Below are 23171 nucleotides of genomic sequence, written 5' to 3' on the forward strand. Positions count from 1 at the left end.
TGTGTTAATAATTCATATAATTGGGTTGCACACCTTTTACGATACTAATGTATTGTTGTTTGCTTTATTCCAGGAGTTTGCAGCACTTACTAAAGAGCTTAATGTATGCAGGGAACAGCTCCTTGAAAGGGAAGAAGAAATTGCTGAACTGAAAGCAGAAAGAAATAATACAAGGGTTAGTTACTTGTCTGATCTCTATTGAATATTGCCATCTGTGGCTAGCTTACCACCCAGAGCCGGTCTGTCCCTCTTTCTTGGCAGGCCCTTTAAATTTTTCTGTCTAGCTCCACCCGGGGTGGCTGCAGTATTCTTTGTTTTAAAATGAAATTGCCTCAAATACAAAACAAGTGTCTCTGCTGGGGTGCTGTCTTCTAGCCTTCTGAGTCTCACCAACTCAGTACTTGCTCCCCTGGGTTGGGAGGAGAGGTCAGCAAGCAAACAGTCCTTCCCGGATAATAACATCTCCTCTCACAGTGAGAACAGGGAGCTTTCTGTGCCGTCCCCTACCTACCTGGGTTTTGTCTTGTTTGGTTGGAAGATTGATTGAGTGATTAGGAGACAGGGAGCTACAAAAATCTACACTCCAAAAGTCTTGGCTTCAGGCCTTTAAACAGTCTCTCCAAGACTGTCTTCCCCTGAGACCATTTCCTCCCTCCCCATATCTGCCCCACTTCTCCCCCGGATCTTTGTTCTGTTGAGACTTTTGGAATGGGGAGACACTTGACTCCGTCCTGCTCTTTTACTTAAAGGGCCTGTAAACCCCATTAAACCATCATTACGGAAAATATAATTAATTGGAGAATTGAACTTAATATTGAGATTCCCTTCAGACTGTGTATCATGCTCTTATACACCAAGTTGAAACTCAAAGATAAAAATTTGTAAGTTCTTCTTTGAGTATTGTCCATATGGGTTCTCGCTGCTGGTACAATTGTGCCTCATATAAGGAAGTGTCAGTATAGCAGTGTCTTTAGGGCTGTGACTGCACCCTGTGTATATTCCACCCAACAGCAGATAAAGGACTGCAGTTCCGACTGCCAGAGGGTTCCTTCATGATAAGGGATTCTGAATTAGCGTAAGATTCTGAAGTAATGGAGTAGAAATGCAGGTCATGGAGATCCATACAGACAGCTTGCGCAACCATGGTTCGAGCAGTTGCTCCCCAACAATTTCTTCATACATTTCCTGTGTACAACCCAGTCCTGGTGATTAGAAAGCAGTTCCCAGACTTGAAATGGACAAGGATCTGAGAAGTCTTATCTAAGCAAAGATTAAAATGAAGCTCTCTCAAACCTGGCATCTTACCTAGAGGCTAAGTCTGGGGAAGAATGCTGGGTAAAAGGGTGAACAGTGGTCCATGTTGCACCTCTTCTATTTTGTTAACTTTATACAAAGATATCACTGAAATGTTAAAAGGCAAACAAATGAATATATTTAACATTGAACTTTTGACTCCTGGGTTCAAAGTTCTAAACTCAAACCTAATAGTTTAGAAAGTAAAGTCATTCTAGTCTGATGTTCAAAACAGGTATAAACATTTTTCCTTATTTACTTTTTTGTTTCTGTTTCAGCTGCTATTAGAACATTTGGAATGTCTAGTCTCCAGACATGAGCGGTCCCTTAGAATGACTGTTGTAAAGAGACAGGCTCAGTCTCCAGCAGGAGTGTCTAGTGAAGTTGAAGTTCTCAAAGCACTAAAATCACTATTTGAACATCACAAAGCCCTTGATGAAAAGGTAATGAAGTGTGCCAGCTAATGTTTTTCCTCCCTCTTCTCCTCTTCCCTCCCCCTCCTCCCCCCGGCCAAAGTGTGGAACTAATAACTGTCCGAGCAAAAGTTTTCAGAAGTTAGGTTCTCTGACTATGCCATGTCTGCTTTAAGAAAATGTACACTAGTGTAACCACACTGATGCAGTTACGTCAGTACAACCTCCTAATGTAGATGTGCCGTACTAAAGCAAAACCAGTGCAACTTAATATAGTAACATACCAATGTAAGCTGCATTAGTGTAAAAAGCCCTGCTTTGTGCTTATGCAACATATCTACATTAGGGGTTTTCATACTTATTTACTTGTATTACAGTAATACATAAAGGGCATAATTGACTAGATACGGTGTACACAAAGTAGAAGACAATGGACAACAGGTGGTTATAACAAATAGACAGTGGGAGCACAGGGTAACAATGCTGACAGTTGTGGCTAGAGAAATAAGCAGCAGTCGCAGCATACCAGCTGTCTAACCATTGTCAAGTGTTTTGTAGTAGTCATGGCATAGGTGAGTTTTAAGGAGAATAGTGTGGTGTGGCTATGTGGCGTTTTGAAGGGTGCTGTTCCCATGAAAAAGAAATGGCACGGGAGAAAACAAACATGTATGCTGGAAAATTTGACACAGGCAATCAAGGCTGGCATCACTGATGGAGAGAAAATAGAGATCAGTCTGATCTCAGGCCACAATGGGCATTAAAAATGAAAACAAGTAGTTTGTACCTGATGCTGTGGGAAAGGGAAGCCAGTGAAATGATACAAACAAAATGATAATGTGGTTGACGCAACAAACCAGGAAGACACTTTTTTCAGCAAGTGTTTGAATGAATTTAAGAGAACAGGGACAGGTAAGCTGGCATTTGTCAGTGTTGGAAGAGGAAATTAGGGATGTGAGAGACAGGAGAAAGGGAGATGGTTGTGGATGGCAGTGACATTTTTTTTAAAATGGGGTTTGGGTATTCCATTCGGACTGGAGAAAAAGGGTGGAGGGGAGGTTGCTGGGGAGGAACTAGGGGAACTGGTGATGATAGGGAAGGTTGTGGGAGGAGTTGGAGTCAGAGTTGGGGTGGATGTTACCAGATACAAACAGAAAAAGGCAAAAGAGGAAGCAGAGGTATGATTTGTGTGTGTAGGAGTGAGGAGGTGGTGGAATGGGACAGGAAGAACAGAAGAGTGAAAAACTGATGGGAGTAACATAGGGAGAAGGTAGAATAGAAGGGGAGATGAAGTAGGGGAAGGGAGAGAAAAAGGGAGGTAAATGCGATGCAGAGAAATGGTAATGTTAGAGATGAGTGCAAAAAGTGTAAAGTGGTACCAGTAATCAACAGTGCAGTGTGATTACAAGGAATCTACTGATTCCTACTGTCTTTGTTCCTAATCACTAATACAAAATTATATAAATAATCAAATGCTCAAGGGAGTGTTACTTGAGTATGTAAGTAGTTAAATGAGAGAAATTAGTAGCAGTGTAGTGACTGGCTCCGTACTTAAGGTGAACAATTACACCAGACCTAGACAAGGCAGATCAAAGAAGCAGTTAAGTGAACTGGTGAGTGAGTCAGTGAGGAGGTGATAATTACCAGTTCAGTCAGTGCAGTCAACAGGGAAAGCAAAAACATGTTGTGAAGCTGTTATGCCTTTCTGTTTGCTCTACTTGGTTGGAGTTTGAGTGTGCTGCTGCCTCTTGCTTCAAGTGCAAGAGCAGGGAAGATAGGATGGTGGCTGTTCTGGGGCTGGGGGAGTCATGCTGCATCTGGGGAAGATTTAAAGAAGAATAAAATCTCTTTGAGGCGCTTATTTGCACTGGTGTTACACTTGTGTAAATTTTCTTAATGTAGAAAATTCATTCATTCTACCCCTTCATCTGCACATGCTCTTCATTCTTCATCGCCTCCCTTTCATACTTTCACCTGGCTCTTCCTTTCCCTAGTCTACACATCCTTTCCCTTACATTGACAGCATATGTGTGTAATAGAAGAAAAGGAAAAAAGAGGGGAAGATGGTGAAGTAGGGCTAGAAAGGGAGGGACAGGGGAAAAGATCCTCTCTGCCCCCACCCACCCTGGATTTGTTACACAGGAGGAAGCTGGTTAAAGGGGGAGTCCTGGAGCCCCTCAGTTTGCCTGTGCATTGGGCCTGCTACCATAGAGCTCAGCTGTGCAAATGGGCACAGCTTAAGACGAACTCCACTCCCAACTAGCAGTTTGATTCCTAAATTTTGTGTCTAATAAAATGCTTATTTCTTATAACTTGCAAATTCTATAAATTGAAATCACTAACTTCTTAGATAATACAAACATTACAGGTGTTTGAGTCTTCCTTACAAGGGAGAGGTATATTTTAAATACACAGAATTTAGTCTAGTTTTAAAAGGTGGCAGCAAATGGAGTTCACCTGCCCAATAGAGAAGTTCTGTCTCCTTGTTAGGTAAAGTGTCAGTCAATGGTTAATCTTAAAACCTTAGTCAGTTTTCCAGAAGATCCTTTCTGTGATGCATGTTAAAACTTCAGAATTTGATAGTGTAAGTCATTGACACTGATGGAGCAATTAAGCATACGAAATGGGAAGCCATATCTCTAGGCACATAAAAATTTAGTCTTGTGTTCACAGTTGCTCAGTGCTAAGAAAGCTATAAAATTATGTTATTGATGACTTTATTTTTCAGGTAAGGGAAAGATTACGAGTAGCACTTGAAAGGTGTAGTTTGTTGGAAGAAGAACTAGGTACTACGCATAAAGAGGTAGGTCCCTATAGTAAAATAAAATTTTGGGGGATGTTTGGGTGGAAGAATTTATACCATAGCATCAAATCAGTATTCTTCCAAATATTAGTATATATAGATGATTCTTAAAGTTATTTTCTTTACTTGTAGATTTTTGTTTTTAGTTAGATCCCAATTGGATGAGTTTGATTTCACCTTAGTTCTTGTTGATAGAAGTCTGTTTAGGAACTATATGTATGAGCTGATTATTCTGCTGTCTCAGATAGAATTTTTTCTGGTTTAAGACTGATGGCAGTAGCATAGCAGGCATGGAATAGGTTTTTAGCTGCCTGTACTACATCTTGCCCATGCATACCTACATCAGTCTCTTCTTTAAAGCATTAATAATCTTCTAAATATTAAATCAGTAAAATTCTTACTCATTTGCTTCAAAGTTAGGTCATTGCATTATGTTAGCTATTGCTTATGTGATAAGTGAAATACAAAGTGAAATGTGCTACAGTTTTTTTTTTTTTTTACTTTTGGTTTTAGTTAATGATTCTGAAAGAGCAAAACAATCAGAAAAGAACACTAACTGATGGGGTGCTGGATATCAATCATGATCAGGAAAATACACCAAGCACAAATGGGAAGGTAAGGTTGTTTAACACTGATGGATTTTTTTTGTCATGTATGGGTTGCAATATTTGTGCAGTCTTAAGTATATAATTAAAGCACAAGGTAATTATTACAACTTTATTATTGGATAGACTGCACAAACTAACCTTAATTAGCTTTGTTATATTGAAGTAATATAGTATATTTTAAAGCTCTATGTAGTGTGGAAACTTAAGTTGGTGGGTTTTTTTGTTTTTGTTTTTAATGTAATAGAGATCTTCTGATGGTTCTTCAAGCCACGATGAAGACCTTGCTAAAGTTATAGAACTCCAAGAAATTATAGACAAGCAGACCAACGAGCAAGGCCAAATGAAGGAACGTCTCACTGCTCTTTCTAGCAGAGTAACAGAGCTGGAAGAAGATCTTGACACAGCTAGAAAAGATTTAATAAAATCAGAAGAAATGAATACAAAGTTGCAAAGAGATGTACGAGAGGTGAGGAATGAACTGTGAAAGTCTAAGCCAGCCGCTAGGGGGGTGTACTAAGCCCTTTCCCTCTCATGGCGATAGATGCTTAAGTCTGGGGTTCATGGAGATGCCATCTCAGCTTAGCAATCCATGGAGGGAACCCACCACCTGGATTTAGGTGACTAAATCTGGGACTTAGGCACCTAAGTGCCTTTTTGGATCTGGGCCTAACTGCTTAGCTCATTCCTGAGTGCTAATTTTCTTGAAGTTGTATCGTTCAATTGTGTATCCTCAAATTTGTGTTTCTATTAATTGTTTGCTAAAGTGATGGTTACTAATTGATTAGTAGAAGCATTGACATTCTTGTAGGTGTCCTACATTCTGCCCTCTGGGCTGGAAGAAATGTATCCTGCTAACTGTTAGCTAGGGTCTAGACTTAGATGAAGGAAAATTTGGTGTTGCATATATGTAGCTACCCCAGGGGAAAAAAAAGATGTGGAATTTATCCATTCTTGCTTCAGAATAGATGTGCTACCGAACATTCATGAATACACAAACGTGATAAACATTGCTTGATCTGTAAATGCTCTAAGGGCAAGGCTACTCTAGGAATAAGAATAAAATTTAGATACCCTAACTTTTGCCAATTCTTTTTTCCTTAAGATAACTATAACAAATTGTTTTTAAAATGCCTAATATCTACAGTATAAAACACTTCGTATTTTCAAAGATTTCAAAGTACAGAAAATAATCCTCACAGTGGCTTTGATATGTGGAACTTTGTGTAATAAGACCCACTGTTCTAAAGGTGATTTAAGGTGTACTTAAAAGAAGCTGGGAGATAACATTCAATGATTTTTTAAAAGAAATTTTAGTCTGGAAATGTAAATAGTGCTGTACACTATGCAAAAATGGACAATCTGGAAAAGATGTCAAAGCCTAGCCCCAAATATTCAAACTTGAGTGCCTAAAGTTAGGCTCTTAAATCCATATCTAGGTACCTAAATAAAGATCCTGATTTTAAAGATACTGAGTTTCTGCAGCACACCTGAACTTCAGTGGGATTTATGAGTACCCAAAACCTTTGAAAATAGGACACTTTTGTATTGAATGGCTGAATATGAGTTTAAGAGCTGAACTTAAGGCTCCCAAGTTAAAAAAAAAAAAAAAAAACTTCAGTGCGTAAGTTCAGTCTAACACACTATAAGGAAAACTACTATTATATTGTAATAATTCTGAGGTAAATAATAATTAAGCATTCTGTAACTCACTACTTTATGCTAGTCTTTTTTTTATTTTAAAGTGAGTTTGTAATTTAATAACACAATTCTTCTGAGTAAATATCTCAACACTTGATACTTTTTGCTGTAGGAATGGGAAAGTATGTTTCATACTGTTTTAGCCTAGATTATTAAATAAATCATAGCTTTTAGTGACTAAATGTAATTTCTTTTATTCTGACAACTGTTTCTCATAACATAGGCCATGGCCCAAAAGGAAGACATGGAAGAGAGAATTACAACTCTTGAAAAACGCTACCTCGCTGCACAGCGTGAAGCTACATCTGTGCATGACCTCAATGATAAACTTGAAAATGAAATTGCTAATAAAGACTCCATGCACCGACAAGTAATAATTTTAATTAAAGTAAAATATTAAGAAAATTCTGTTGAATATATTGCTGATGAAGATGGTGGTAATTAAACTATAGTAGTACCCAGTGTGTGCTAAGGAACTTACTTTTTATCTGAAGAATATTACGATATCTTACGAGCAGTCATACTTTAAAAATAAGTCTAATGTGCTGTGGTTACCTATGAAAGTCTGAGGTCAAAGTTAAGGTTGTATTTAGATTGTGTTTCTTTGAAGAATTAGAATTCCAATTTTATGTTGGAAATGAAAAGAATTTGTTGTGGAGGTGAGGAGTCTGTGTATCTGGGTATGATTGTTAGTGAAAAGTGTTAATTAATGTTCACTTGGAGGATGTTGTAATTCTAACAGGAGACTTTCTCTAAATGGTTGTGTTCAAAAGAAATGTAGTTAAGTATTCTTAACTAATTTAGTATTTTGTGTGGGAATTCCGTGATTTGTTAATTAGCAACAAATAATTAAACATTTTGACATATAAAGCTTATGGCAGAGAAGGTTTTGCTTTTGACAGATCTTGGGGAGGCACACTGGTGCTGTCCTCTTGCATATCTTTGCACGTGTGTGAATTATAGCTGTGTTGGAATTAGTGGAGTGTATTATGTTAAAACTTTGCCTATGATTTTTCCTCTTTTATTAACCCCCCCTCTAATCTCTCATACTTGTTCACCTCCATCTCTGTCTCTGCTGGTTCTCCGGACCACCCCAGGCTTGATCCCTTTCTCTACCTCCTCTCCATGTACTGCGGCTTCCCTCATGCCCCTGGACTCCATGGCTTTCTGGAATAACTTTGAGCTCCATTTTTTATAAAATGTTTGAAAGTTTAACAGGACGGGAGAGTGTGGGCTAGAGGTAGAAGGGGAGAGCCCCACTGTTCAACCCCACTGATTAATCCTAATGTCTGACTGTTTCCTCCTTTACCTGTCTCCCCACAATGACTAGTCTGCATCCCTTATTTCTGGTGTAGAGCCTCTATGAACCTTTCATCCTTACTGCCTCTAGGCACGCATGCCTCTAACCGAGTGGTCCCCAAACTTTTCACATCGTGCCCCCACTTAGCCCTGCCCATGCTCTCCTCTCTCTTCCCCCCCCTGGGGCAAGACTGGGGCTGGAGTCACGGCCGGGCACCAGGGACCGAGGCTGGGGCTACAGCTGGAGGCGGGGCTGGGAGCTGAGGCTGGGGCACATAAGAACGGCCGTACTGGGTCAGACCAAAGGTCCATCTAGCCCAGTATCCTGTCTACCGACAGTGGCCAATGCCAGGTACCCCAGAGGGAGTGAACCGAACAAGTAATGATCAAGTGATCTCTCTCCTGCCATCCATCTCCACCCTCTGACAAAAAGAGTCTAGGGACACCATTCCTTACCCATCGTGGCTAATAGCCATTAATGGACTTAACCTCCATGAATTTATCCAGTTCTCTTTTAAACACTGTTATAGTCCTAGCCTTCACAACCTCCTCAGGTAAGGAGTTCCACAAGTTGACTGTGCGCTGTGTGAAGAAGAACTTCCTTTTATTTGTTTTAAACCTGCTGCCTATTAATTTCATTTGGTGACCCCTAGTTCTTGTATTATGGGAATAAGTAAATAACTTATCTACTTTCTCCACATCACTCATAATTTTATATACCTCTATCATATCCCCCCTTAGTCTCCTCTTTTCCAAGCTGAAAAGTCCTAGCCTCTTTAATCTCTCCTCATATGTGACCCTTCCAAACCCCTAATCATTTTAGTTGCCCTTCTCTGAACCTTTTCTAGTGCCAGAATATCTTTTTTGAGATGAGGAGACCACATCTGTACGCAGTATTCAAGATGTGGGCGTACCATCAATTTATATAAGGACAATAATATATTCTCCGTCTTATTCTCTATCCCCTTTTTAATGATTCCTAAGATCCTGTTTGCTTTTTTGACTGCCTCTGCACACTGCGTGGACATCTTTAGAGAACTATCCACGATGACTCCAAGATCTTTTTCCTGATTTGTTGTAGCTAAATTAGCCCCCATCATATTGTATGTATAGTTGAGGTTATTTTTTCCAATGTGCATTACTTTACATTTATCCACATTAAATTTCATTTGCCATTTTGTTGCCCAATCACTTAGTTTTGTGAGATCTTTTTGAAGTTCTTCACAGTCTGATTTGGTCTTAACTATCTTGAGCAGTTTAGTATCATCTGCAAACTTTGCCACCTCACTTTTTACCCCTTTCTCCAGATCATTTATGAATAAGTTGAATAGGATTGGTCCTAGGACTGACCCTTGGGGAACACCACTAGTTACCCCTCTCCATTCTGAGAATTTACCATTAATTCCTACCCTTTGTTCCCTGTGTTTTAACCAGTTCTCAGTCCATGAAAGGACCTTCCCTTTTATCCCATGACAACTTAATTTATGTTGTAATTTACGGCCCGATTCTGGGAGCGGCGCTGTGGCCAGGCCAGGGGCCAAGGCTGGGGCCAGAGCTGGGGGCAGAGCAGGGCTGGATGGTGCTCCCTTCCTGCCCCCCCGTTGGGGCTGGCCTGGGCCCTGTCATGCCCCCCTGAATGTTTCTTCTTGTCCCCCTAGGGGGGCTCACCCCACAGTTTGGGGACCACTGCTCTAACCTATCCATTGCCTCCCGCAGGTTTGCTCAGTCTATCATACCAGGACTCCCTCTGAACCTTAGCAGAGAGACAGAGCACAATAGGATAAGCAGCTGGCTGATGGCTCTAGCTAGGGGTCTAGGAAGGGAAGCAGTTAGGTGAGTGGGGCTATCTGGAAGAGAGGACAGAATGAAGGAAAGTGGACTGCCTGGGGATTGAGAAAGTGGGTAGGGAGCAGAGGCTTGAACACAGAACAAGCAATGAAGTGCCTAAGCTTTGTAGTTTTACTTGTCTTTGATAGGAACCATTTCTGTTTTTGAATAAATTTTATCCATCTCTTTCCTTTGGCTTAGACAGAAACAGTTGAAGCAAATAATGCTCATCACTTTCTTATTTATTTATTTTATTGAAAAAAGAAAACTGGTTAATGCCTGAGATTTTTGTGTACAACTAAATTAATTTAAACTTTGAAGGGTTATATATCAGTCACTTGTTGGGTAGTGGGAACAGAAGGAAACATCGAGTCATTTTTAACCTTAACTTCTAAAATACTTAACACACTTACTTTTAACTTTGCTAGAAAAATAAGTGCTAAATTTAGTGCTCATATAAATAATTTTACTTAAATAGCAAAGGAATTTGATCTCCACTATAATTGCAAACCTCCGCATAACCTTAAAATTGGAGCCATTAGCAATGCCTCCATGATAGTTCACATGCTGTGGCTGTGTTTATGAAGGAATTCAATTTTTAGTGCAGTGAAATAGCACTTTTATGTGACAAACTTAATTTTAAAAGTTAGTTTGGAAAACTGCTTTTCTTCTTTTTGTGTTTGGAAAGTAAAATCAGTGCTGGAAAATTGTTTTCCATAAGTCTAATAAAGGAAGCTGTCTGTCTCTCTACTCCAGTATTTGATAAAAGAACAAGTAGCTACCATTTTAGTTGTAAATGGTGACTGTTGCATTCTTGATCTTTAGAGTGAAGATAAGAACCGACAGTTGCAAGAACGACTGGAACTGGCTGAGCAAAAGTTGCAGCAGACTTTGAGAAAAGCTGAGACTTTGCCTGAGGTGGAGGCCGAACTGGCACAGAGAGTTGCAGCACTTTCAAAGGTGGGGACAGTAGTTCACTGCATTGTGAGAGAGTCTTTTCTGTGGTTATTCCAACTATAGCAATTCTGTTCTCTGTCTTTTTTCACTGATTTTCCAAACAGAATCAGTAAAATGTTTTCTATATTCTGTGCTTTCCATTTATTCATTCTCCTAATTATCTAGCATACGTTCAAAATATTTAAATTCTAATGACTTCCTCTTTCTGTATTTCTATTATTGGGAGTTTGCTTTAGCAGCTCTTGTATCAGCTTTGTGTGTTGCATTGTGAAAAGTGTTTCCTTTCCCTTTGCTGTTTGAATTACTGTTTTTGTTACTGGATAGAACTGCTTTAGTCCAGAAAGAATGTGTTGGGAGTCATTTAATACAATCAGCAATTTATGTCTTGGCAGGGAAGAAGACAATTTCTTTCTTTTTTTTAAACTAAGGCCATGTCTGCACTACAGCACTGCTGCTATGCCACTGTAGCGCCATCATGTAGATACTTCCTCAGCAACAGAAGGGGTTTTTCCATCGCTGTAGGTAATCCACCTCTCTGACCAGAGATAGGCAGATTAACAGAAGAATTCTTCTGTTGACCTATCCACATCGACACTGAAGGTTAGGTGGGCATAGCTGTGGTGCTCAAGGTTGTGAACTTGTCACACCCCGGAGTAGTGTATCTGTTGACCTAACTTTTAGGTATAGGCCAGGCCTAAGGAAGGATTGAGCTAAAGCTTTTAAGTAATGGGCAGTCAAATTTCAGCTTGCATTATATGTCCTTAAATGGCTGCAGGGAGAATAGCAGTTTATAGTGTGAAGTAATAGTATGTCTAGTAGCTATACATGGACTTCTTAAGTGTCTTTAAAGTCTTGTTTTCATTTTTTTTATCTTTCCTATCCCTTTATTGGCTCTGTAGTCTGACCCTTTGTCTTCTGGGAACTCTGCTGCTAAAGAGGCTAAACTGTTGGAACTTGCCTCCAAGTTTAGGAAGGTAGAATTTGTACATTGGTCCTTGTTTCTGCTTGCTGCTTTCTGCTTTTCATGATTACTAACATAGGCAAATGGGGATGAGGGAAGAGAGGAAATCCTGTGACAGGATTTATACATTTATTGCATTGTGGAAGTATGAAAGTAAATTTTCCTGGTGAGAAGTGAGTTGTCAGCAATGGCTGAACCATGAAATTCTGGTGTGGGACGATTAGTTGATCATCATTTAACATAATGAGGATTCTTAGGTTCTAGTAGTAAGCTGTTTTGCACTGCATATGGACAAAAATGGCAGTTTGCACACAAAAGCATGTTATGCTTCTTGCTAGCACATCAGTTTTCAGTACATACTTAAAGACTTAAATACTAGTTCTAGTTTGTTTTCAAATTGACAGGCTGAGGAGAGACATGGCAACATTGAAGAACGGTTACGACAGATGGAAGCACAATTGGAGGAAAAGAATCAGGAATTGCAAAGGGTATTACAAAAATATTTTTTGATATAGAAATCAAACTGAAAAGTAAAACTATCATCCCTTGCATGGTAGCCGGTGGTTGAGCTGGGCCTTCCCTTCTTCTATGTCCCACCTCTAATGTGGTGCTAAAAATTGAGGCGAGGTTTGGGGATTTATGATGTTTGTTAGTTGTTGCTCTTAATTAAAGTTAGTGAACTTAATTGTGAGCTTTGAGTTTCCAGCTGAAATTTGAAATAAAATGTTTAAAAGTACCTGTCTACTACACTTTATTCTAATTAGATCTCCCTTCTCACACACACAAAAAAATCTTCTGTAGACATACTGAGTCAGCTGGCCTTGGAGTTCGCTCTGCAGGCTTTGAAATCTACTCAGTCACTAGACTGTAAACTCACACTTGGAAGCCTGTGAATCTAGTACTTCTGATTATCTGAAGGTTTTGGGTATCCCTGAAGGCCTTTGGATGATCAAGGTATCTGGATTAATTCTGAACCTTTGAGAAAAGTGTCTTTCGTTGGAGAAAATAAGGAGTTTGAGTGTGGTGAGCCTTACAGTTTTCACAATCTGGAGATCTTTCTAAATGATACTTTTCAAATGTTTCGTAGGACAGATAACATCAACAGCTTTGAATTAATTATACTTTTAATGCTTCCTAAATAACTTAGGCTAGACAAAGAGAGAAGATGAATGAAGAACATAATAAACGTTTATCAGATACTGTTGATAAACTTCTGTCTGAATCCAATGAAAGACTTCAGCTTCATCTCAAGGAAAGGATGGCTGCTCTGGAAGATAAGGTAGAAAATAATTTAATGTGATGAAAGTAGCTTAAAAAATAATGAAATGTTTAGCAATATGCTTGTTACCCATTTTACAATACATATATAATTTATTCTTGTAACTTTAGCAGTTAAATAATGTATCTTTTACCATAAATAACTTCCATTTAGAGACACTATCAGCATGACTTTTTGAAAATAGCTGATTCTTAGAAAACTAAGCCAGTTTATCAAGAGAGTGCTTTCTATGTCCTAAACTTAATTCTTTGGGAGTGGGGGGGAATTCCTTTAATTCTTTTTTGTAAGGATTTTTATGCTTTCCTATTGATGATTGGTGTTGACCGTATAAATGTGTTTGCTTTGGGTCATACAAGAAGTCTGTTGCAGAGTCAGGAACAGAACACAGATCTTGAGTCCCATTCTTCTCGTATATCTTTTCTCCCACTCCTCCTTTTCTATCTAGTCCAGTGTTTCCTGGATCATGGTGATATTCTTTCCCTCACAGGAGAATGTCTACTTGACTATAAAAATGGTCACTGGACCAAGGAGTTTTTCTGTGATCAATTATTGCACACTTCAGACCCCTGTCCAAGGTTGCGTTCTTTGCCCTCCTAATTCAGTTCCTCTTCCAGCTTGGGACATCTTGCAGCCTGCATGGACTTTCACTTATTGGCTCACTTTCATCTGTAGTTCTTCAGAGATTCTTCTTTGAGGTGGCACTGCATTTCTTCAGTAGGATGAAAGAATCCTTAAAGGAAAACAAGGAAGTTCCTTCTGTGGTAGCATTTTCTCCTTTTGTTCAATGATCATTTCAGTTTGCATTCCCCCATATTGAAGATGTAGATTCGAGTCTTTTGGAATACGGTACTCACCTGGGAAAAATTTTCAGTAAAAGTTAAATGGCCCTCTCTTTAAAGGCTTCAACATGCTGGCATATTTTATGATCCGTCTGAATTTTCAGAGGCACTTGTTTTTGCTGTGACCAGCAAGTGGTCTGTCACCAGCACCCCAGCTGAGTTTCTGACAATACTATTCCAGGGCTCTAGAGGCAGATGGCTTCTTTGCTACAATCCCAAGAGAGCTGGGCTTTTGCTTTCCTCTCTGCTTTTGTTCTCAAAGGGAACTAAGGAAAATTAGGCATGACTGAATAAAACTCTACTATGGCCCTGTTGGCCCTTGTTCTGGGACCCAATGAATTAAGTGCTTAAAGTTAGGCTCCCTAAGTCTGAAATATTTGGCCTCTGACTTTAACATAGTGGGGAAGCAAGATTCAAAGCTCTGACCTACCCCCAGCACCAGTGAATATATTTTATGCACTCTGTCGCAGTGCCAGTCTGTTTGGGCTAACCATGGTACAAAACCTCTTTCTGGAATAAGACTGACTGAACTCTCTCTAAGTTTGAGATATTATTCATGAAGTAAAAAGACATTTTTAGATATACTTCACTGTTAGTATTGATGCTCAGAAAGGTACTGTTACGCAGAAAAGTAAGTGTATGATTAATAGGAAACCAACAAAAATGTATAGTTGAATAGAATCTCATTTGTCTCTATCCAGGTCATTTAAGCCTTTCTCCCCAGAATATCCTATATTGTAGCTTCCAGTGTTTCAAAACTGAGTTAAGATGCAAACAATTAAAAACAAGAACTTTCAAGATAGTGTGTAACCAGTTTGGGCGGGGGAGGAGAAAATGAGTCAAAAGGTTATAAACTTCCTAAAACAACTTCCCTTTTGCAATGACAATGCCATTTTCATTATTATTGTATACTACAATCACATACATTATTGGAGATCTTGTGCTTCAGCTGAAGGAAGCCAGATGCTTTGGTGGTGGTGATTTTTGTAGCTGACAGACAACTTTCGTAGCCTGAGTATGGGAGTCAGTTTGAGCATGATTGTAGTAGTTAGTTATTGTATAAAATTTGTATATTTATAGTACAGATATTGATAAACTGCCATATGATAACTATGCAAATTCCTGCACTCTTGCTAATGAGAACTATGAGAGTACCGGAGTTTACAATACTGTATAGCTGACAAATTACTGTATGATGGTTATGCAAATCAGACAAATAAAACCAGTATTAAGGGAATCTAAAGACCAGGAAAGATTATACATCAGTAACTGTACCACAATCCTGCTTTGATTGTCTGAGACATCTTTTTCATTAAAATTATATCTGTTTGCTACTTAGAGTAACTTTGTCAAAAGGAAACTAGCAAACAGATAAAACCACGGTTTATAGTAGAGCCCTGCACAGATACAAAATTTATATCTGCATCTAATCCACAAATGGTCTGCGGATTTGTATGGCTCTAATTATTAGTAGTAACTGTTTAGTGTTCTGCTAACTTTTATCACCAGTAATTTAATCATATAGAGGATCACAGACCCAGAAGACTGAATCTATTTTAATTATATTAAAAAAATAACAGTAGTAGGCACAACTAATAGTTTTCTTTAGTTAATAAATTAAGTAGCTGTGAGTTAAGAGGTACTGCAGTTACTCCTTATGTAATGGACCTTTGTAATAGCTTTTCTTACCTTAATCACCCTTCAAAAAATTGAAAGATCTACAATGATTTAACAGTAACATAACTTTGTGCAATTTTATTTTAGAACTCTCTTCTTCGAGAAGTTGAAAGTGCAAAGAAGCAAGTAGAGGATCTTCAACATGAAAAGGTATTATACGGATAGTTTTTCAAATAAAAATGTAACTGTTCCATTGGGACATAGCTGGAATATGATATAAACTATACTACATAACTTTATAGTTATAGCAGGTTGTGTAAAAATATTTAAACGTCCTTGGTTTCTTGCTTTGGTCTCGGTAATTTCTTGTGGCACAATTAGTACTGTTACTGTTCATTGTAAAAGGTTGGTTGCCTCCTTTGGTTCAGAGAATTATTGTTGCGGCTTTTACAGGTGACTTAGGCAATTCTGCTGAAAAACTTATTTAATTTAGTTCAGTTAAGTACAAACTAGGTGAAAACAAGGGGGCTGTATTGATAATTTACCAGGATTCTGAAGGCCCTGTCTAACTCATATTTTTTGCATAACTTACGTAGTGAGCAGTAAAAACACAAATAAAACTTTTCAGTTGCAAGTGCATCTTAATGTATATTTTATAACAGAGGCATCCAGTGTACATTTTGAAAAGCTTGCTACTGAATATTGTAAAATTTGTACACTACTGTTTTAAAAACCACTTCAAAAATTATGGAGTGGGACAGGAGAAGCACCTATCATACTTGGCTGCTGTGTTGAGCTCTTGTTGGTCGGGGGAGGATTAAGCAGCTCAGAATCATCAGGAACAGAGCTCTTGTCACTAAAGGTGTTGGAGATGTTTTGGAGGAGAGGAGTGGGCTATGCTTAAACCTTCTTTCACTTTCTGGGTATGGGGTAGCAGAATGCACAAAATTCCTTTAACTGTCTGGCCATCCCACTTCTTTCTAAATAATGTTGGCACAACCTTTCATTCCCAAAGTTCTGATGATTCACATTGTAAGCAGCTATGAGAATGTCTGCTCTGACATCACAATACTTGTATGGCTTATTCAGCAATAGTATGTACTATGTGTCCTAAAATACTTTGTTGTGAAGTGACCAAGTTGCACAGGCTTTACATCAGTTATGCAAATTTAAAGAAACTAAGAGCTACAGGTTGTATTAGAGTGTTCTGCAGGATGGGCTTTGAATATCTGTGGCATGGGACAGGAGTTCTCAACCTGGGAATTGCCCCTTGCCATTGGCTATCTAGGTCCTAATTTCACTCTTCTCAGTCTTCTGTTGAAGTGACTTACTCAATCATTCAGTTACTACTTACATATAAAATTCTGGGAAGCATGAGGAGATCCTAGTTGCAAGTGGCTGGATTTAAGGTCCTGTTTCGTATAGAGCTTCAGCCATCCTCAGGCTGTCCTTACTAATTCAGTTTTCTCATTTACTCTAATCAGTGGTAGCCAGTCATTCACACGTGGATACATCTCTTATTCAGTTGTTTCAATTAAAAAAAAAAATCGGTATTTACCTAGCATAATTGACTGAGGCATCTCAATTACCACAGTACTTCCAGTACTGCTCTCTGGTGTTTAGTAGATCAGTAGTGGTGATTTAATGGTTACCACTGTTAATATGGCAGAAGTCTTTGAAGGCCTGCTTCACTGAGGAGTAGTTTTGAAGGCAATCCATTGCGTAGAACACATAATAGTGGAAATGAGTTCTGTGGGCCTGGAAGATATATACATTCATTTTTTTAAATGAATCTAATGGCAGAGCTCTTGTACATTTGTTTCCTGATTTGTTTTTCTTGTTCTATTCTTTGCAGGATCAACTGGTACTAAATATTGAAGCAATGAGGGCTGAAAATGACCAAATTAGGATCAGAGCCACTTCTCTTCACCATAGGTACAAGCATTTAATGAGAATACTGTTTTGCTAGAGGTTACAATCAGCTTTGTTATATTTTATAGGTTTTTTTATTATTATAATTTTAAACATTATTACTGAGCATAGTAATGAATAATATTTCTAAGCCAAAGTTGCAATATTACTTTCAGTCTAAAAATTAAAACCGGAGGAGCAAGAATAGTCTTTTCCATACATCTAAAGATTTAATCTGTGTTCACGTTTTAGCCGACCACATTTGGGTAGTGTACCAGATTTCAGATATCCGATGACACCATTATCTGTGGCTGACAGTCATACGGATCCCTATAGCACCTCATCAGTGTTAAGACGGCCCCAGAAAGGGCGTTTGGCAGCTCTACGAGATGAACCTTCAAAGGTAATGGAATATTATTATTTTGATAGCGAAATATGCTTAGATTCTTTTGATCTAATAGGCAATTGCAAGTTTGTAGGATAGAAGTACATAGTATGTGACTGCTGCATAGTGTAGCCTTATTAAATAATGACACTAGAATTTTTTGCACTTATAATATTTATTGTTTATCACAGTTTTTTCCCAAAGTGGGCTACTCAGAAGTTTAAAAACTCTTCTTTTTCTTTAAGGGATTGACATTTTTATTTTGTATACTAAAGTGTAGGTTTTTGCTAGATTCTGCTTTTTTTGTATACACTAGATTTCCTGTTTCACCAAAATACATAATTACCAGTACTTTTTAATGTGTGTTTTAATTGTTATTTAGTAACTGAAAAAGTAGGGATTTTGATACCGTATTCATTGTTAAAAAATGTGATAGAAAATATAACTTTGAAACTGAAATATCATCTGAAACAACCCAAATCCAGATTTTAATTTGTGTGCACAAAGATGTTGCAATTTCAATTTAATAATCTAGCATGCTATCCATCATTTGGCAGCAATCCCTCTGTCCCTTTAAATATTTCAGTTTCAACAGGGCTCAATTCCTAAATATACTGAGTAGTCCATCAAACGTATGATGGAATTTGGATTAATATTGTTGCATTAGAGTTGGGTGGGATATGCGTAAGTTTTCTATGACTTGAACCGTTACTATAATTCTGCAGTTTTCTAAAGAATTGGTTTTGTTTTTACTGTTTTCTAAATATTGCTTTCCTGATGGATATCTACAGCATGTAAGGGAGAACTTGTTAACTTTGTTTTTATATTTTTTTTTAGCTTCTTGAAAGTAATTAAATAGTAAAGGGTTTATATTGTTTTTTCAATTAGATTGGGATTTCTAGTTTTTTTTTTTTTTTTTTTTTTTAAACAGGTTCAAACCCTTAATGAACAGGATTGGGAACGTGCACAACAAGCAAGTGTGTTGGCAAATGTAGCACAAGCATTCGAGAGTGATGTTGATGTCTCGGATGGTGAAGATGACAGAGAGACTATATTCAGTTCAGTCGATATTTTGTCACCTAGTGGTCAGGCTGATGCTCAGACTTTAGCCATGATGCTTCAAGAGCAATTGGATGCAATTAACAAAGAGATTAGGTATAGTTTATCGGTTAATTACAATTATGATAAAATAAGCTTCTTTCATAGCAGAAATTAAAGATCTCTCATTGATTTGTGTGTGGTTATGGGTAAGCCACGCAACCTCTGTGTTTTATTTGGAAAAAAATAATTTAAAAGTGGTTATGGTTGGCCAACTTTGTAAAATGCTTCTGACACTGTACATATGGATAGAAATTACTATATAAATGGTGGTGGTGGCAGTAGCTGTTGCTGCTAATAGCAATTGAGAGCAAGTTCTTAATTATCATGTAAACTGCCATGTGATAAGTTGCTGGTTATTCTCTCCTAAATTTGTCTGTAGTAACTACTGCTATCGTAATACTCTACCAATGGGTGTTAGAGTGGATGATCTTCTGTATTGTGCAAGAGGTAAAATACCTAGGCACGATGGAGTAGTAATAGTAGAAAGGCTGTAACTTCTTTGGATTGCCTTGTTTTCTGTTGCTTTTAAATAGTACCTTCGGTTTTCATTTTAATGGTAGTGTACTTACTGAATAATAGTTACCACATACTTTGGATATATAACATTTTCATATGAGATTCTTGAAGCACTTTACAAATAAGCTTCACAAAATTCTTGTGAAATAGGGAACTGTTGACCTCTTTTTATAGATGGGGAAACTGAGGTGGTGTGATAACTTGCCTTGGTCACAGAGGAAGTCTGGTGCTTTCACCACAAGGCTAGCCTTCCTCTTAGACTATCTTTCAGTTTCTCAGTCCAAATTATATTTTTACAATATTACAGTATATTAAAACTCGTCATCTTTCTATACAACTTCGTGTGTTTGGATAAATTCTTCTGAAAGGCCTACATATTATACTGCATTGTGAAGTGTTACTAATTTGACAGAACATAAAACACATGAACTGCGATATAAAACACATGAACTGCGATACTAACAAAACATCAATCACACTACCTTTTGTCACATCGTATTTCCTATTCTTTTTGTATGTTACGTTGTCTGTCTGAATTGCAGCTATCTTGTCTTTCCTGTCTGTAGAGGTCTAGTTTTCTAGAGTCATACAAATAACCACACAACTTAAAACTATTATTCAGTCAGCCCCATCACTTATCTTAGTGTCATTGAGTCTTGCAATGCTTTTGCAAATGTACTTATTTTACAGTGAATTGATCAATTTAAAAAAAAATCACCTAGTCTTTAAACTTTTTTAGATTGATACAAGAAGAAAAGGAAAATACGGAGCAGCGAGCAGAGGAAATTGAAAGTCGAGTTGGTAGCGGGAGTCTAGATAACAATGGACGATTTCGGTCAATGAACTCCATTCCCCTTCCTTTTATTGGTGGGACCCTCGCTGGTTCCTCTCCTCCTGGTAGTGGCCGTTCCACACCAAGGCGGATCCCACATAGTCCAGCTCGGGAAGTGGACCGACTAGGTATTATGACACTAGTAAGTATCAGATTTTTTTTCTCTACAATAGAAAATATTTGCATCCTAAATAACAACCCTAGTAACCTTTGTCCTTTGTATCATTTTCCCTTATTCAATTATTTTACTTGTTTCCTTTCACCTTCAACATCAAGTTCAAATTGCTGGTCTTAACTTTCAAAAAGTCTCCAAAAGTTTGGTCTCTGCTCTGCCCACATCTCTTACCTACATTCTGTCTCCTCCTCCTAGTTTTACTCTGTGCTGCCGCATGTGCCTGGGAGAACTTAGCCCTTTTCCTCCAAATCCTGGTGCAACAACCACTTACCCTCTTCTTTCTTAAGTCTATTCAAATCATACATGTTTTATTGCTGCCTGTTGGTCATAATCCACATTTCTACTGAATGCTCACCAAATAAATAATGTCATACAAATATGTGAAACCCATAATCTTGAAGATTAATGATTAAGAGCTGTACATTTAAAATGTAAATAGCAATGAAGTGAACTGAAATGTATCTATTTGAGCTAGCAATTTATAGAGGAAATGTTTCAAGCAAGTTCTAATCTAAATATTTTCTTTGCAGAAATTGACTCAAAAATGAGTTTCACAGCTGTTTCTATGAAAAAATAGGTCAGAATCAGGGCTGCCTGGGGGCGGGGGGGCAAATGTGACAATTTGCCCCAGGCCCCGCAGGGGCCCCGCGAGCCCTGGCCCGGTGGCGGTCCAGGTCTTTGGCGGCGGGGGCCCCTTCAGTGCTGCCGAAGACGTGGAGCGACTGAAGGGCCCCCCGCTGCCGAAATGCCGCCGAAGACCCAGACCGCTGCTGGGTGAGTACAAGCTCCGCAGCTCCCCCGCTTTGCCCCAGGCCCCCTGAATCCTCTGGGCGGCCCTGGTCAGAATGATATTTATTGCCAAGGCTTCCTCTCCCAATGCAGTGTGACTTTTTAAATCTAGTTTTAGTGAGCAAAAATAAGCTGCAAGTCCTGTAGCATCTAGAAATCTTCATGAATTTTATTGTTCAATAGTAATTGAAACTGTAATTCATTTCCATTAAAATTCACAACTCCAAGATTTAAAGGAACTGACCAAATTAGATGTGGTAGTATTTAGCTGAGCTGTTGGCTTATTCAATAACTGAATAATTTTTTAAAGTATGGTAATATAAAGATCCTAAACTTCCACCAGAACTACAGTAGTGGAGATACTGGATTTTGATTAATGTATATTGTGAATAATGGATTATTTTTTACATTATTTTGTAGTTTCCTAATAAAAATCCACTTGGTATTTATGAACATTAGCTAACATTAAGCCTGTTAGCTTGCATTAAGCTCATGTCATTGTATCAAATGCTATCATAGAGATAGTAATTCTGTTTTGGGATTGGGTTTTTTTCTTTCCAGATTTGTGAATACAAGCTAGTTTAATAACGGTTTTAAAAATTCAGTGCTGGTACTTTTTTTAGTTTAACTAGAACTAGTGAATTAAAAGCTTGTAGCTTTCTTTAACAAGTACTGGCTGACACTCTGTATTTTTTTTTTTCCCATTGGTGTTCATATCTCTTACTTTAGCCATCCCAAAATTAATTGGGTATTGAGGTCTGGATTAATTTATGATTTTATTCATTTTTTCCCCTCTGTTCACCTCTTCCTATAATGATTAAGATTAAGATTTTCTTTACAAGGAATGGATGATGTCTTTGGGTGGTATTTAAATAGCACATTTAGATCCTGAATCCATGTATATTTAATATTTGATGCACCTTTCAGGGTTATCTAATTTATTTTCTATTGATGGACGTCTCAAGGGTAAACTGAGTCTATACTATGATTTGATTAGCTTGTTCTGATATACAATATACAGTAAAAGCTTTGTTATCTGGCATATTGGGGGCATGTGGGGTGCTGGTAAGTCAAAAATTCCAGTTAACTAAGAAGAAGGGAGTTTGGGTGCGGGAGGAGGCTCAGGGCTGGGGGTTGGGGCACGGGAGGAGGTGCGGGGAGCAGGCTCTGGGAGGGAGTTTGGGTGTGGGAGGAGTTTTGGGGTGCTGGATCCAGGCTGTGCTCACCTTGGTCTGCTCCTAAGCAGAGGCGCGGCCAGGCATCTCTGTGTGCTGCCTCCGCCCGCAGCTCCCGCCCCCGCAACTCCCATTGGCCATAGTCCCCGGTCAATGGGAGCTGCGGAGCCAGTGCTTGGGTGGGGCGGGGGCAGCACACTGAGCCCCCATAGCCATTCTTCCATCTAGGAGCAGCAGGGACATGTCGCTGCTTGCGGGGAGCCGCCTGAGATGAGCACCGCCCAGATCCAGCACCCCGCAACCCCTCCCGTGCCCCAACCCCCGTCCCGAGCCCCCTTCTGCACCCAAAGTCCCTCGCAGAGCCCGCTCCCCACAGCCCTTCCCGAAATGCTGGTTTCTAGAGCTTTCCGGTTGGTAAAGTGCTGGATAACACAGCTTTTACTGTAGTAACATTGATCATCAAAACAGAAATATTTTAATGTAAGATTGAGCAAATCTTTACACATTTACCTTGCTTAGCTAACGTGGAACCTTTTGCAAAAGGCATATTTTTAATCCAAGTAGACTTGGCAAGCCAGTCAAGTAATGTCAATCGACGACCTTATAATTGACCACGGCCAGTATTCTCAAATATCCCAACAAGAATACCCTGATGTATGTGGCAGCCTACAATTTTCATTGCATCACGGTGCCATT

The 23171-nt window shown here is 38.7% G+C and overlaps 1 protein-coding gene across 6 annotated transcripts in view; it reads left to right on the plus strand.

Moving 5' to 3' along the window:
- PPFIA1 (PTPRF interacting protein alpha 1) overlaps window positions 1–23171 on the plus strand; it is an 87459-nt gene that overhangs the window by 33513 nt on the left and 30775 nt on the right. For all 6 annotated transcript variants that reach the window (XM_024218089.3, XM_024218091.3, XM_024218092.3 and 3 more), the window contains exons 3-16: window positions 74–175; window positions 1572–1736; window positions 4432–4506; window positions 5020–5121; window positions 5359–5580; window positions 7036–7182; window positions 10764–10898; window positions 12261–12344; window positions 13004–13135; window positions 15739–15801; window positions 17447–17526; window positions 17755–17905; window positions 18819–19042; window positions 20244–20478. In XM_024218089.3, the coding sequence (XP_024073857.2) occupies window positions 74–175; window positions 1572–1736; window positions 4432–4506; window positions 5020–5121; window positions 5359–5580; window positions 7036–7182; window positions 10764–10898; window positions 12261–12344; window positions 13004–13135; window positions 15739–15801; window positions 17447–17526; window positions 17755–17905; window positions 18819–19042; window positions 20244–20478 (1917 nt within the window). The remainder of the gene's footprint in view (window positions 1–73; window positions 176–1571; window positions 1737–4431; window positions 4507–5019; window positions 5122–5358; window positions 5581–7035; window positions 7183–10763; window positions 10899–12260; window positions 12345–13003; window positions 13136–15738; window positions 15802–17446; window positions 17527–17754; window positions 17906–18818; window positions 19043–20243; window positions 20479–23171) is intronic.

The sequence above is a fragment of the Terrapene carolina genome, unplaced genomic scaffold, assembly GCF_002925995.2.
Source record: "Terrapene carolina triunguis isolate 2854851 unplaced genomic scaffold, T_m_triunguis-2.0 Scaffold96, whole genome shotgun sequence".
Classification (NCBI taxonomy): Eukaryota; Metazoa; Chordata; order Testudines; family Emydidae; genus Terrapene; species Terrapene triunguis.